At 41.1% G+C, this 14,026-nt stretch overlaps 2 protein-coding genes across 2 annotated transcripts in view; one reads left to right on the top strand and one right to left on the bottom strand.

The window, feature by feature from the left end:
• Nucleotides 1-11,758, top strand: part of LOC127635572 (transcription factor RFX3-like) — a 38,669-nt gene extending 26,911 nt beyond the window's left edge. The window contains exons 6-17 of the mRNA XM_052115697.1: nucleotides 730-911; nucleotides 1,016-1,135; nucleotides 1,367-1,491; nucleotides 1,577-1,689; nucleotides 1,783-1,898; nucleotides 1,994-2,148; nucleotides 5,450-5,547; nucleotides 5,754-5,903; nucleotides 6,009-6,217; nucleotides 6,552-6,705; nucleotides 6,820-6,862; nucleotides 7,278-11,758. Coding sequence (XP_051971657.1) covers nucleotides 730-911; nucleotides 1,016-1,135; nucleotides 1,367-1,491; nucleotides 1,577-1,689; nucleotides 1,783-1,898; nucleotides 1,994-2,148; nucleotides 5,450-5,547; nucleotides 5,754-5,903; nucleotides 6,009-6,217; nucleotides 6,552-6,705; nucleotides 6,820-6,862; nucleotides 7,278-7,555 — 1,743 coding nt within the window. The 3' untranslated portion in view covers nucleotides 7,556-11,758. The remainder of the gene's footprint in view (nucleotides 1-729; nucleotides 912-1,015; nucleotides 1,136-1,366; nucleotides 1,492-1,576; nucleotides 1,690-1,782; nucleotides 1,899-1,993; nucleotides 2,149-5,449; nucleotides 5,548-5,753; nucleotides 5,904-6,008; nucleotides 6,218-6,551; nucleotides 6,706-6,819; nucleotides 6,863-7,277) is intronic.
• The window catches only part of LOC127635583 (mothers against decapentaplegic homolog 4-like), a 50,055-nt gene that overhangs the window by 22,442 nt on the left and 13,587 nt on the right, over nucleotides 1-14,026 (bottom strand). The gene's annotated exons all lie outside the window — the stretch shown is intronic.

Here is a 14,026-nt window from a genome sequence, read left to right on the forward strand (position 1 = left end):
TGGCCAATTTGATAATTTTTCGTCTTGACGTCACAACGAAAAGGAAAATGACTCGTTGGAAAAACGATTCATTACATTGACTCAGAGTCGACTCCTAATTTTGAGAGACAATAACTTTTTTTACGGTGAACTTTCATATATAAAACTTTGCAGGATGTTTTTGTTCACTTAAATCTGTTACACACTACATGAAAGGTCATTTTCTAAATTCCATAATAGGTGCCCTTTAATTCTATTTAAAGTCTACATTTTAAGCCATTTCAGAGCAAATGCATAAATAATGAGACTTGGGATGCATGCATAGGAACATTTTTGGCCAATACGAAACAGATAAAAAAAAATATATTTTCCACTTACTCTATTTAGTCATCAAATCATTTTAAGAGAGCCGCAATGAAAGATAAATACAAGATAAAAAAAATATGCAAATTATTTTAATTTGGTTAATAATTGGCCGATACATTGGTGCATCCCTAAACAATATATTTATTGAATATTTTCCAAAGGATAAGCATAATTTTTGAATACATTTACTCTGTTGCTGGCTTTAACAGAATTATTTAATAGACAATAATCATCTTTTGAATGGAAATTAAGAGTTATGGAAATTGTTTGGGTCTGTGACTGCTCAGCACTAGAAAACACGGGTGCTTGCTTGATTAATCTGGGTTTTAAAGGTCCAGCACAATCATTGTCTGACTGATACGGATATCTCGTTGCCCTCTACAGCTTCAGTGGCTGCTGGATAATTACGAGACAGCAGAGGGCGTAAGTCTGCCCCGCTCCACCCTCTACAGTCACTACCTGCGCCACTGTCAGGAGCAGAAACTGGAACCAGTCAATGCTGCGTCTTTCGGGAAACTCATCCGCTCCATCTTCATGGGGTTGCGCACCCGCCGCTTGGGCACCCGGTAAAACAACCCCCCTACAGCCTCTCCTCTCATTAACACATGCCCACTTCCATAGTAGCTCCACTGCGTTCATTCACTGTAATCTCATTGTCTCTTGAATTCAGAGGGAACTCCAAGTACCACTATTACGGGATCCGTGTGAAGCCGGATTCTCCTCTGAACCGGTTACAGGAGGACATGCAGTACATGGCACTGAGACAGCAGCCCGTCCAACAGAAGCACAGGTACTATAACAGTCATAACCATAGCCAATAACATGATTAAAAACCTCAAGAGCAGCGTTATATTAGTGACCCATTTGTCATTGAATAATAACATCCTTTCTGTTGTTTACGTCAGTTCCTCATTAAAAACAACATTTAATTGCTGCCTTATTAGGTAGCTGCCTATATAGACAGCAAGGTAACTCACTAAGTCTTGGAACAAAGCTTATATCTCTCTGTACCTTTTCGTAGATTCAAGCCAGTGCACAAGATGGACGGTGTTTCAGTGGAGAACTTTTCCAGTTGTGGTCCGCACACGCCCAACATCGCAGAGCAGACGTTCATCGCTCAAAGCCCGCAACATCAGCAGTTCCTGGGTAAACATGAAGCATATTCGGTGGAAACTGTTAGCTCAAGTTCATGTTGTGGCGGTGCCTTATAGTGTCCTATATGCCCCGTCAGATGCCTCCAGAGCTCTGCCAGAGTTTGTTGAACTTGACCTTGGAGAGTCTGTGGAAGGTGTCGGCCCAGAGGACGTCAAAGCTCTTCAGACACTGTACAAAGAACACTGCGAGGTCAGTCGCTCAAAACACAGGGTCCAATTCACAGCGCATTGTTGCTTGCTGAATTAAAGTTTAAAGTTGTTATATGACTGTTGCAACTTGCAGGCCATTTTGGACGTGGTAATAAACCTTCAGTTCAGTCTAACTGAGAACCTGTGGCAGACTTTCTGGCGCTATTCTACCTCCAACTCTGTAGAGGGTGTCACCGTCACAGAAAACAGGTATGTTACGCGGCCCCTTTTGTGCTTCAGCGAGTCAGCAACTTCAACAAAACAAAGAATGAAGTGATGATTATATCGTGATTATATTTATGCAGTGGGATGAGCGAGATCGAGGGCCGTCTGCCCCAGGCCAGACTGGTTCTGCTCTGCCGAAATGAGGCGGTGCTGAAGTGGATGAACACCTGTGATTACCTGATGTATCAGGCCCTCGTGGAGATCCTCATCCCTGATGTTCTGAGACCCATTCCTAGTGAGTTATTCTCTCTAGTGTCAGCCTCAAGACCACTGAGGCATATAAGGGTTCTCCAAATCTCAACAGTCCGATTCGTCTGTGTACGCTCAACACTTTAGACTGCTCGCTTCCTTTTCCACCTGTATTCCGACAAGTCCGCCTCCTACATCAGGATTGGCTATTATAAGCTTCTTGCAAACACAGCTTAGGTCTAATATGTAGTAAAAGAGCCAATGAACACAAATTTCAGTACACAATTGTTATATATACTGTCGTTATCATTACAAGAGGAGATATTTACCCTATGGATTATAGATATACTGTAATGTACGTGTTTCAAAATATAGTAGACTGGGATCATGCAATGCTAAGAAATTCTTTCCATTTATTTCTTTTTTGCCCTTTTGCAGTCTCTGGAGGTTCAATATGCTGTAATTTACCACAAACTGTGACAGGTGACATACGGTTGTGGCCAAAAATATTGGCACCCTTGGTAAATATGTGCAAAGAAGGCTCTGAAATATCTTTGTTTATCCTTTTGATCTTTCATTCAAAATATTCACAAAAATCTAACCTTTTATAGAAGTAAACTAATTGAAAGGGGGGGGGGGGGTCTCAAAAATAAATAAATATTATTCTCCAAAACATGTTTGCCACAATTACTGGCACCCCTACAAATTATTATGAGTGCAAAATATCCATCCATCCATCCATCTATCTTCAATCGCTTTTCCGAAGTCGGGTCGCGGGGGCAGCTGCTCCAGCAGGGGGGCCCAAACTTCCCTATCCCGAGCCACATTAACCAGCTCTGACTAGGGGACCCCGAGGCGTTCCCAGGCCAGTGTGGAGATGTAATCTCTCCACCTAATCCTGGGTCTTCCCCGAGGCCTCCTCCCAGCTGGACGTGCCTGAAACACCTCCCTAGGGAGGCGGACAGGGGGCATCCTTACCAGATGCCCAAACCACCTCAACTGACTCCTTTCGACGCAAAGGATCAGCGGCTCTACTCCGAGCTCCTCACGGATGACTGAGCTCCAGGGAGAAGCCCGCCACCCTTCTGAGGAAGCCCATTTCGGCCGCTTGTACTCGTGAACTAGTCCTTTCGGTCATGACCCAGCCTTTATGACCATAGGTGAGGGTAGGAACAAAAAATTTTTTTTAGGTAGGAACAAAAATTTCTTTGCCTTCCGGCTCAGATCTCTTTTCGTGACAACGGTGCGATAGAGCGAGTGCAATACCGCCCCTCTGCCAACCTCCCCTCACTCGTGATGACGTATATTCCCATTCATATTTTACATTTTTTAGTGCACCTGGGTGATAAGGAACATGAAATTGTTAATTCATGACTTCCTGTTTCACATGGGTATAAATATGAGGAAGCACACAGGTCAAAATCTCTTAGTTGTACATCACAGTGGGTAAGACCAATGAATAAAGGTCTGATGTGCAGCAAAAGGTTCACAAATAGGAAGTGGCTAAAATAAAATAGCCAAAGCATTGAAAATACCCATTTCCAACATCATGGCAATAATTAAGAAGTGCAAATCAACTGGAGATGTTAGGAGTCGGCCTGGAAGAGGATGCGTGTCTGGATAGTCTCCATGCACAGTGAGGATGGGTCGAATGGCCAAAAATTCTCCAAGGATCACAGCTGGAGTACTGCAGTAATTAGTTGGGTCTTGGGGTCAAAAAGTCTCCAAAACTACAATCAGAGGTCACCTATATCACAACCAGTTTTTTGGGAGGGTTTCAAGAAAAAAAGCCTCTGCTCTCATCCAACAACAAACACAAGAGTCTTCAGTTTGCCAGACACTAATGAAGCTCCAAATGGGGCCAATAAAACCAAGAGAGCTTTTTGGCAGTAAACACCAGAGATGAGTTTGGCGCACACAGAGAGGTTAGCCATATGGAAAATAACCTGATGCCCACGGTTAAATATGGTGGTGGATCTCTAATGTTGTGGGGCTGTTTTTATGCCAGAGGTCCTGGTCATCTTGTTCGGATACATGGCATCATGGACTCTATCATATACCAACAGATACAAATCTAAACCTGATTGCCTCTGCCAGAAAGCTTAAAATGGGCCGTGGTTGGATCTTCCAGCAAGACAATGATCCAAAACATACATCAAAATCAACACAAAATGGTTTACGGACCACAAAATCAAGGTCCTGCCATGGCCATCCCAGACCCCTGATCAGAACCCCATAGAAAACCTGTGGGGTGAACTGAAGAGGAGAGTCCACCAGCGTGGACCTCAGAATTTGAAGGATCTGGAGAGGATGGAGGAATGTCTCAAATCTCTTGCCATGTGTTCTCCAACCTCATTAGGCATTATAGGAGAAGACTCTCCTTGTCTAAGGGAGGTTGCCCAAAGTACTGAATCTAAGGGTGCGAATAATTGTGCCACACATATATTTGGAATTGTTTGATGTCTATTTGAGGATAGGGAATTTTTGTGAATATTTTTAATGAAACACCAAAAGGATAAATAATAAGGATATATTTTTCACAGCCTTCTTTTCTCATATTTACCAAGGGTGCCTATATCTTTGGCCACGACTGTAATTAGCCACTTTTAGTTTTCTACCCTTTTCATTATCAATCAATTTTGCCATAAGGGTTGTGGTAGAATGCATAAACTGCTCTCTCAGAATATCCAGTGGGATAGAAAGAAGTCAAACTATGTTCCCCCAAAACTACACTATTATGTTACACTTAAAAGAGTCTTACACATGTGCGAGATTCAATTAATATAATGTCAGATGGAAGTAGTAGCCAACATGGCCAAGCTAGTCATATAACTTGGTAAGTGTAACTTGGTAACCTCGATAGCTAGCCAAGAGTACCAAAAACTAATATACTACTAAAAGAGCCATATAGTTAGATAGCTAGGAAGCCAAATTGCAGTGTACAGACTAAAACAAAATGTCATACATTTTCAATAAAAACAGTTAATAGTGTGTTACACATTTCCTTGAGATCTTGCACGTGCAAAAAACAAGTGGAGTTGCATAAATGTAAACGAATTCTGTACAAATACACATTCAAATAAAATCTTTATTCAAGCGCATGTTTTTCATCTCTGCAAGAAGATATATTGCTTTACAAAACAGAGTTCAAAATAACTTTTTGCATGTTCAAAATATAATCTTTATATTTTACAATCTAAAAATTGTTTCACAAATATAACTCCATTAGTCAAAACTCTAGTTCTTTGAGATAGGTCCATCTCTATTGTTGTAACCAATTTTTATGTTCAATTATCTTGCTTGTCCTCCATTGTATATGAACTTTAATCACTATCTGCATTCACCAGGTGCCTTGACTCAAGCCATCCGTAATTTTGCCAAAAGCCTTGAGGGCTGGCTCACCAATGCCATGAGCAGCATTCCCCAGAGGATGATCCAGACCAAGGTTAGTGTGTAGAGTGTTACCAATTAATTTGCATCATAATCTAGACTTTTCCATCAACATTTTGATGTTATAAATACATGTGGACAGTTTAGTCGTTGGCAGCTGTGTGAACAATAAAGATCAATACCACCAGTTGTCCTGCATTTATATAAGCCATCATCCACCGCAGAAATCACAATATTACGAGTTCATCTTCTCTCGTGTAGGTTTCCGCTGTTAGTGCCTTCGCTCAGACCCTCCGCAGATACACATCTCTGAATCATCTGGCACAAGCAGCTCGTGCGGTCCTGCAGAACACCTCCCAGATCAACCAGATGCTCAGCGATCTCAACCGCGTTGACTTTGCCAATGTGCAGGTACGTCACAGGCTCCTTCTGTTCTGTCGTTTTCAGAGTTTTGAATGTGCGGTGTTTCACAAGACGTTTATTGAGAAGAACCATGTACATGGTAATAACATACAGGAGCAGGCCTCGTGGGTGTGCCAGTGTGAAGAGGGGGTTGTCCAGCGCCTCGAGCTGGATTTCAAGGCCACGCTCCAGCAGCAGAGCTCGTTGGAACAGTGGGCAGCTTGGCTGGACAATGTGGTCTCTCAAGTTCTCAAGCCGTATGAGGATAAACCAAGCCTCCCCAAAGCTGCACGGCAGTTCCTGCTCAAGTGGTCTTTCTACAGGCAAGTCTTTGCATTTGGTTCACTTTTCACATTGTATTATTTGACACTGCACTGTCATCAATTTGCGTTCCACTGTGAGCACTAGTGGTAGTTGTTCACCTCTACAGCTAGGATAATGACGAGCGGCAATTCAAAATGCATTAATAGGCTTAATGATACGTCATCAGTAGTGTGTCGCTTATGCAATTTAAGTGAACCATACTGGAGTCCAATACGACTAAACCTCAGGCTAAGCAGACACTGAATTCTGTATTCAAACAGACAGTACTCACCAACAGCACAATGCACAAGTGCAAATGTCCCTTTTACTTGCGTGTTTTTTGGACTCTTGCAGCTCTATGGTCATCAGAGATCTGACCCTTCGGAGCGCTGCCAGTTTTGGCTCTTTCCACTTGATCCGGCTGCTGTACGATGAGTATATGTTCTACCTGGTGGAACACCGTGTCGCCCAGGCAACGGGAGAGACGCCTATTGGAGTTATGGGAGAGGTAAGGCGTCTCTCGGCGGTGGAGTTTGTGTAGCTCAGCATGAGCTGTAAAACGGCATGATGCCAAAGTATTTTTCTCTAATTGCCGTTTCTTTGTGCTGTTCCTCTACCATAGTTTCAGGACCTGAATACCATGTCACCTGCCAACATTGACAAAGGTAAGGCCGCCTAAAAGCTCAGACTGCAAGCTGAGACCTCATTGCACCCCGTTACATAATTATAATCCACAGGAACACGTCTAGCCAGAGAAGCCGGGACGTTTTTGTTGCAAGTCGTTTGAGAGACGTTTCTGGAAAATCCATTATTGTACAAACACAGAAACTTAATTGTCGCACTGCTTCCAATTTGTTAGTTCACTTCATTTTAAGCATGTAATCAGAGTTTAAAGTCAACGTGAAATAAACCTTTACTTCCATATACGTTCCTGATCCACTTTACTCCCCTTTATCCTAGTTTCACTTTGAAGTACGTCACATTATAGACATAAAATGGGTTGCAAATGCCGTTTCACATTGACTTCAAAGCAGAATATAATTGTTCCAGTCTAAGGTCATTTGTTCCTTTGTCTGATAGACGAGGTGAGCGAGATGGACAGTGATCTGGACGAGGAAATGGAGGAGTCCGACGAGCCGCTCGCCAAGCGGGAGAAGGCGGAGATGGAGGTGATCCAGGTGCTGCAGGTGGGAGCGATGGAGGATGGTAGCAGCACGGTGGTGGGCGTGGTTCAGCCCAATATGCTCGGCTCTTTGCCCCATACTCCTGGCAATCACAGCGAACACATCCTCAGCTCGACCGGAACCAGCACTATCCGCCACTGCGGCAGCGTGGGAAACACGTATGCCTCGGTGTGAGGCCGTCCGCTTCTCTCTTATCCTCTCTACGCTATACGTCTCTCACTACCATCTCTCTGTGTGTCTCAGAGACATCCCTTCTTATCCACCAGGGCGATAGCGCCGTGGTTTACGTCACACAAACAGGATGATGATGCATAGCTGCTTTGTTCAAGCCCTACAGTGGGGTCATCTGCAAAGTTCTGATGAACTGATCCAAGTAAATCAACTTTAGGATGTGACGAGATGTTGATTGCAAAGTTGAACGCCCTTATGTTAATAGGATGACCCAGAACTCAAATCCAAGCCACTGGTTCCCCAAGGGAAACGTACACATTGATTGATTCTGGAAAATACCATTTGCCTAGTTATATATATATCACTTCTTTATTTTATTGTACTGGTCATTGTTTACAGTTTTGTTTAGAACACGTAATTGGCCAAATGTTGCTTGCTGTTGAACTATTTGGTTAGGGAGTGGAAAGTCTCGCTGTATAACTGTGCTGCTATAATCGAAGCAGGCTAGTCAACCGAACATAATGAGCTTGCCTTTTCACCTTCTGCAGTCTGAGTGTTTCCAAATGCCTTCTTTTGGTAGATTTAGTTGTTTGGTAGCTTAAAGGAGGTTTTTTTTGGTCATTGTACATATATGCTGCATGTACGAACTGCATTTTCGGTCTTGGAAATCATTTTCTTTTTTTATCGATTGGACCAAAAACACAGGAGTGAGAAACAACTGGCTGTCCTGGGCCATTTGGAAGCTTCGTTGCCTCTCACACCTGTGCGATATTGCAGAACAGAGTGATTGTCAGGGATTTTATGTACCTCGGGTTCATCTTAGTGCCTTAAGCCAAACAACAGCTTTTCATTTCGTCTAGACAGGTGATGCAAGAAGGTCATTCTGTTTGTACTGAAAACCACACCGCCCAGAGTATATTCGTAATCCCGCATCGACATCTGGCGCCAGATGTATCACGGTGGACATGTGGCTGGATTTGTGGTCTGATATCAATGGTTGCTACCGTCTGAGCGTTTGCATTAAACGATTGTGGTTTAGTTTGCGCTATAACGCGCGTCTGTTGCTGAATTACTGCTCCCTATCCACCGTCAATGCCTGTTCCTGTCCTTCGCCTCTTCAGTAAGGCGAAGGACGTGTGTGTGTGTGTGTGTGTGTATATTTGTGTGTGTGTGTGTGTGTGTGTGTGTGCACGAGAGCTTGAATTTGGCCGAGGTGTTTGTCGTTTGATTGTTGCGTGTACACCTTGTCACCCTACCTCACACCGGCACTGCCGGTCTTTGACACAAAATGTCCCGATGTCTTGAATTGTGTCTTGTTTTTTTGCTAGCCCGAAGTTGTCATATGACTCTACTTATTTCAATTCCCATTGGCTGTTTCCCCCTCCCAACCACAAAAGTGAATATTGGTACGGTGGACCAAAAGTTGATAGGCTAGGATTTAAAGGAATATTCCTGGATATCGACGGCATTTGTGGCATAATGTTGAATACCAAAACTATTTATTTAGCCCTTTTCTTTAGAAAAAACCCCCCAAATATCTGGATTACATGGCTGAAGCCGTTGTGCAAGATGAATGACAAATGGAAATGCAAGTAAAATATATTATTTCCATGTTTTGAATCACAATACACTGGCGGCTAAACGTTTGGGATAATGGACAGATTTTGCCCTTATGGAAAGAAAGTGGTACTTTAATTCACCAAAGTGGCATTCAGCTGATCACAGTTCTTCCCATAAGAGTCTTCTCTTTCCTGTTGTACATGAAACTGGTGTTGAGCGGGTAGAATTCAATGAAGCCGTCAGCGGAGGACATGTGAGGCGTCTAATTCTCAAACTAGAGACTCTGATGTACTTATCCTCTTGTTTATTTGCCCACTTCCGGTAAGGGGGCGGGGAGCAGCAGCAGCTCATTTGCATTTAAAGAGACACACACGAAATCAGCGTGTTTTTGATTCCACCCAAAAAGAGGCGTTTATAACATGATATAATAAACGACCCGTGGGGTATTATGAGCTGAAACTTCAGACACATTCTGGGGACACCTGAGACTTATATTACATCTTGTAAAAGGGGCACAATCGGTCTCCTTTAAAGAATCAGAGGGACAAGGTGTTCAACATTATGCCACAAATGCTGTTGATTGAACTGAACTTGTATTGAACCCGGAATATTCCTTTAAATATCTTTATAGGTTTAGAAATATGGCCATGGAAATAATTCATACATTTGTTCCTGTGTATATAACTTACAGTCCGGGGTGGAGATTCATTTGGTATTAGATAGTGTGTTGTTTGTTTTGCTTTTTACGGGGGGAAAACGGGGAATGAGGAGGGCAACTCTGAGGATTGGAGATAACAGCGGCCACTAGTTTATGGATAAAACCGGTTATTTGAGGTTTGTTGTTGTACTTAACCCTTTATCGACTGCTCTGTTATTATGGAAAACACTGGAAAATTGTAGTTATTAACTGTATTGCATAATTGTCTTTACTACTGACTTTTATTTAAACCCTTTTTGTTTGTTTGTTTGTTTATTTTCCCAATTCCAATGTGCGCAGAGGCCGTTCGATGTACGTTATTTTCATCTATTTGTATTGAAACAGTATAATCATAATTTTAAAGTGAGGGAAATTGAGATATGAATCTGTCCATTAAAATATCTCCATTGATGATTTTGAAATAATACAGAACTTTAAAAAGAACCCCGTCCTGATTGTCCCGAGACACCCGTGTCCTGTAACTGATAATCAGGACGTTATATTGAAGTGTGCAATCTGTGAGACGTACTGGAACATGTTTTTAACAGTAATGACCCATTAGTAAAGACGTCCCACAGCTGAAGCATTGAGATGATGACGTGATTGACCCGGAGTTGTTTTGCTACCGCCACCTAGTGTTGAGAGGACGGCGTTTCAAGTGCGTTTTATTTTCTCTTTGATTTCTCGTGCCTGGACGACAGACGGCTCTTCACTATTGGCCAGTTTGTTAGATGTCTCGATCTCGTGTGATGACACCTACTCAAAGTGCTTTTGGTCTTGCATGCCTTTTCTTGTGCTGCTAGAATATCATGATCTTTCTCCAGGAAGTGTGTTCGTTTGAAACCACACGCCCATTTCTACTCTCAAACTTTGCCAAAATACACTTCAAAATTAATCTTTTGATTGGACATGCCTTGCTCGATCATCTGGGGACGCCTATAGTTTCACGTTGCACCAAGGTTGTTTTCAAATGAAACCATCATCTGGATATCAAAGCTTTGTTAGGTAAAGAAACTTGCCCTGATATCAGCATATCAACCCCTTGAGATACCGCAGAGGAGCGTGAAGGCAGCTTCACTGGCTGAAGACTTCAGTGCCTTTGATTTCACTACGACCTCCAGAACCAGAACAAGCCAACGGACGGACGGACGGAGCTCCAGAGTCTCCTAAAGCCGCCACACACACCTATGACACATATGCACAGACCCGTTTGAAGGCACCCAAACTTTAACCGCTGATGATGACCTGAACTGCACTATCACCGTCATCACGATTCGTTTTATCTCCGTTCTACTGTTTGTGGAGTGACACGCTTGGTTTTTATGTTGTCGTTTTTTTTGGGGTGTTGCTTTTGTAATATTTGAAGTGCCATTTGACGGTTTCCGTAGTGAGTCGTGGCCCGCTGTAGCGAGTTCAAATGCAAGCACAAGCATCGTGGAAAACTCTCAGAACTCAAGTCCTAGATGTAAATATGGAGATAAAAATGGAAGGATATTTATTTTCAGTCCCTTTGAGCAGTTTAATGACAGATTTGTTTGACATGTATATTGTGATGAATCCCCCCCCCCATCCCTCTTTATGGTTTTGGATGATGTACCTTTACCTATACAGTACATATGGATTTTTTTCCTCTTTTTGTGTGTTGTTCCAATTTACCTCTTAGTAAATTATATCCTCTGAAAATGGTTAAAGCTGACTAATATGTGTAGAGTGATTTGTATTGTGTATTTTACATGAAGCATAACAAAACTGGGGAACTTTTATATTTATAAGATGATATATTAACATTTAGTGTGTCAACATGAGGAAAATATAGGAATTATCCGGGACACATGTAGTTTGTTTTTTCTGAATATTTCAGACTTGAGCTCAGGCTAGCTTATTAGTGTCGTTTTCTTAAATTTGTGGCTTGTCTTTCAATTAATAAACCTTTTTCTTGTTGAAACAAACCCGAGTGTGTTCACTGTCACACGTCGGATCCAGCAAATCTGTTTCTGATGCCGTCCCAAAAACGGCCCATTCACAGTCAGATATAAATCATTTATTCTATGAGTGACAAATAAACAAGTATAAATGCAAATAGGCATGTTACAGATACAGGAAGTAGTTTTCGGCTGGTCATGTGATCTGAATATTCAACTCCCATGAGGCGACCTCTATTATGTAGAATAAAACTGCTTTTTCGATATCACTATAAACCCTATAAATACACTATAAACTATAAGTGCGGGTAAAACACCTCCTCGCCAACATATTTTAAGCCTTGCGCAACCGTCGGGATATTTTTGTCTTTTTCATTTTCTTTCATTTTGGCTGTGATAATGCAGACGGCATAAATTTAGCAAAATACATCTATAATACACCGTGTACACAATATAGTCACACTCGGGACCTTCAGGACAAAAATGTCCCCATTGAAACACATTAAAACTGTGTTATTTGATCCCAGTGCCATTAAAGCATTAAATCATGAATTCTATGATATTATGATCATTCCGGAGCGCTGCCTTCAACATTTACATGTTTTATATTTTCCACCAGATGGCGCCATTTTTCTCATGTTTATCCTGTGGAGCAAATACAAACTTTTCCCCTATTCACTGTATTATAGAGACCTGCAGGACAACTGAATACATGATGCAGATACAAGTGTGTGTGTGTGTGTGTGTGTGTGTGTATTCTCTGTTTACTGTATTATAGAGACCTGCAGGACAACTGAATACATGATGCAGATACAAGTGTGTGTGTGTGTGTGTGTGTGTGTGTGTGTGTGTGTTGGTATGGATGTCAGAGTGTGTTTTGTGTGTGTGTGTTGGTATGTGTGTATTGAGAAATGTGTGTGTGTGTTAAAAACAACAGTGGCATTATATAAACAAATTGGCATTTAAAGGGTTAAAATCCTGAAAATGAATAAATATTTGGTAGTTATGATCAGGACTGATGTTGGTTGAAAACTAATTGAAAGTGGAAAATAATATGAATATATAATATTATTATGGCAGTTTTTTGACATGGACATACGTGTCCTCTAAGGACCTCTGAGTGACTTTTTGATTATTGATGTACAAGGGTTAAATGATGAATTTTACAACCTTATTTCTTTTCACATAAATTATGCGGCTCCATTAATATTAAATAAAAAATAAATGTATCTTGATACATAATGTGACCAGAAAGAAAAATCTAATTTTCCTTTTTTAATTTTAAACAAAAATGTTGTGTGACTTCAGAAAATGATGGCAGTCATTGGGAAAATCTTGATTATTAAGTATTTTTTGCTTCGAATTTACTATTGTGTGAATTTAGCAAGCTGTGACAAAACAGTTCAGCTTGTCAGCTACTGCAATATATTTGAAACCATTTTTTATAAAAATAAATAAAGTAATATTTATTATTATTATAATATAATTATATTGATACTAGTATTATAATATTATTTAAAAGATTAAGTATTATGTAGTTTCTCTTACAAAGCGTTACAACTCTGGTACGCTTGTCATCTGAGGGTTAAATATTTTTAACTTAAAAATTAAGTTAAGAAATCCTTATTATATATCCTGTATAAACTCGAAAATCGAAGTCTTTCTAGCGAGTCAGGCCACTGTCGGCCATCTTTGGAACGCTCTCGGGAAGTTATTTCCAGTCATGCCAGTGCAGCTCATATCTACTTGAATGGAAAAACACCCGAAATCTCAAAAACGGTTGGTCAAGATTATGATCAAAGAATTGTTTTCAAATCAGCAATAAAACTTGATAATATTATAATCATACATTTAGCTTCTTGACCTCATATTACGCATAAACACCCAATTTTCCCGTCTTGTATAGCTAATGCGCATGCGCGTTCTAGAGTTGATTGACAGGACATGTTTGTATCTAAACGGTGATTGGTTCTTTTACCTGTAAGGCGGGACTTCCTTTCTACATCTGTTGAGCGCTCCAACTTTCCCCATTCACAGGAATGCCACTTCTCCTCAGGAAAAATTATAACAATTACTTCTTAAAGTCAGAACAAATCATATTAATAGCACAATAACATTGGAGGTTACCTAAAATTAAGTAGGAGGCAAATTAATTATGAAAGAACAAGTTTGAATTTCAAATCACAAACTATCTTTACGGCAATCTTATGGAGTTATATTTGTGCCACAATTCTTCGTGACAAGAATTATAACAAAATTATAGTTAGAGCGCACAAAAATACATTTCTGCGTGCG

This window comes from Xyrauchen texanus, chromosome 43 (genome assembly GCF_025860055.1).
Source record: "Xyrauchen texanus isolate HMW12.3.18 chromosome 43, RBS_HiC_50CHRs, whole genome shotgun sequence".
NCBI lineage: Eukaryota > Metazoa > Chordata > Actinopteri > Cypriniformes > Catostomidae > Xyrauchen > Xyrauchen texanus.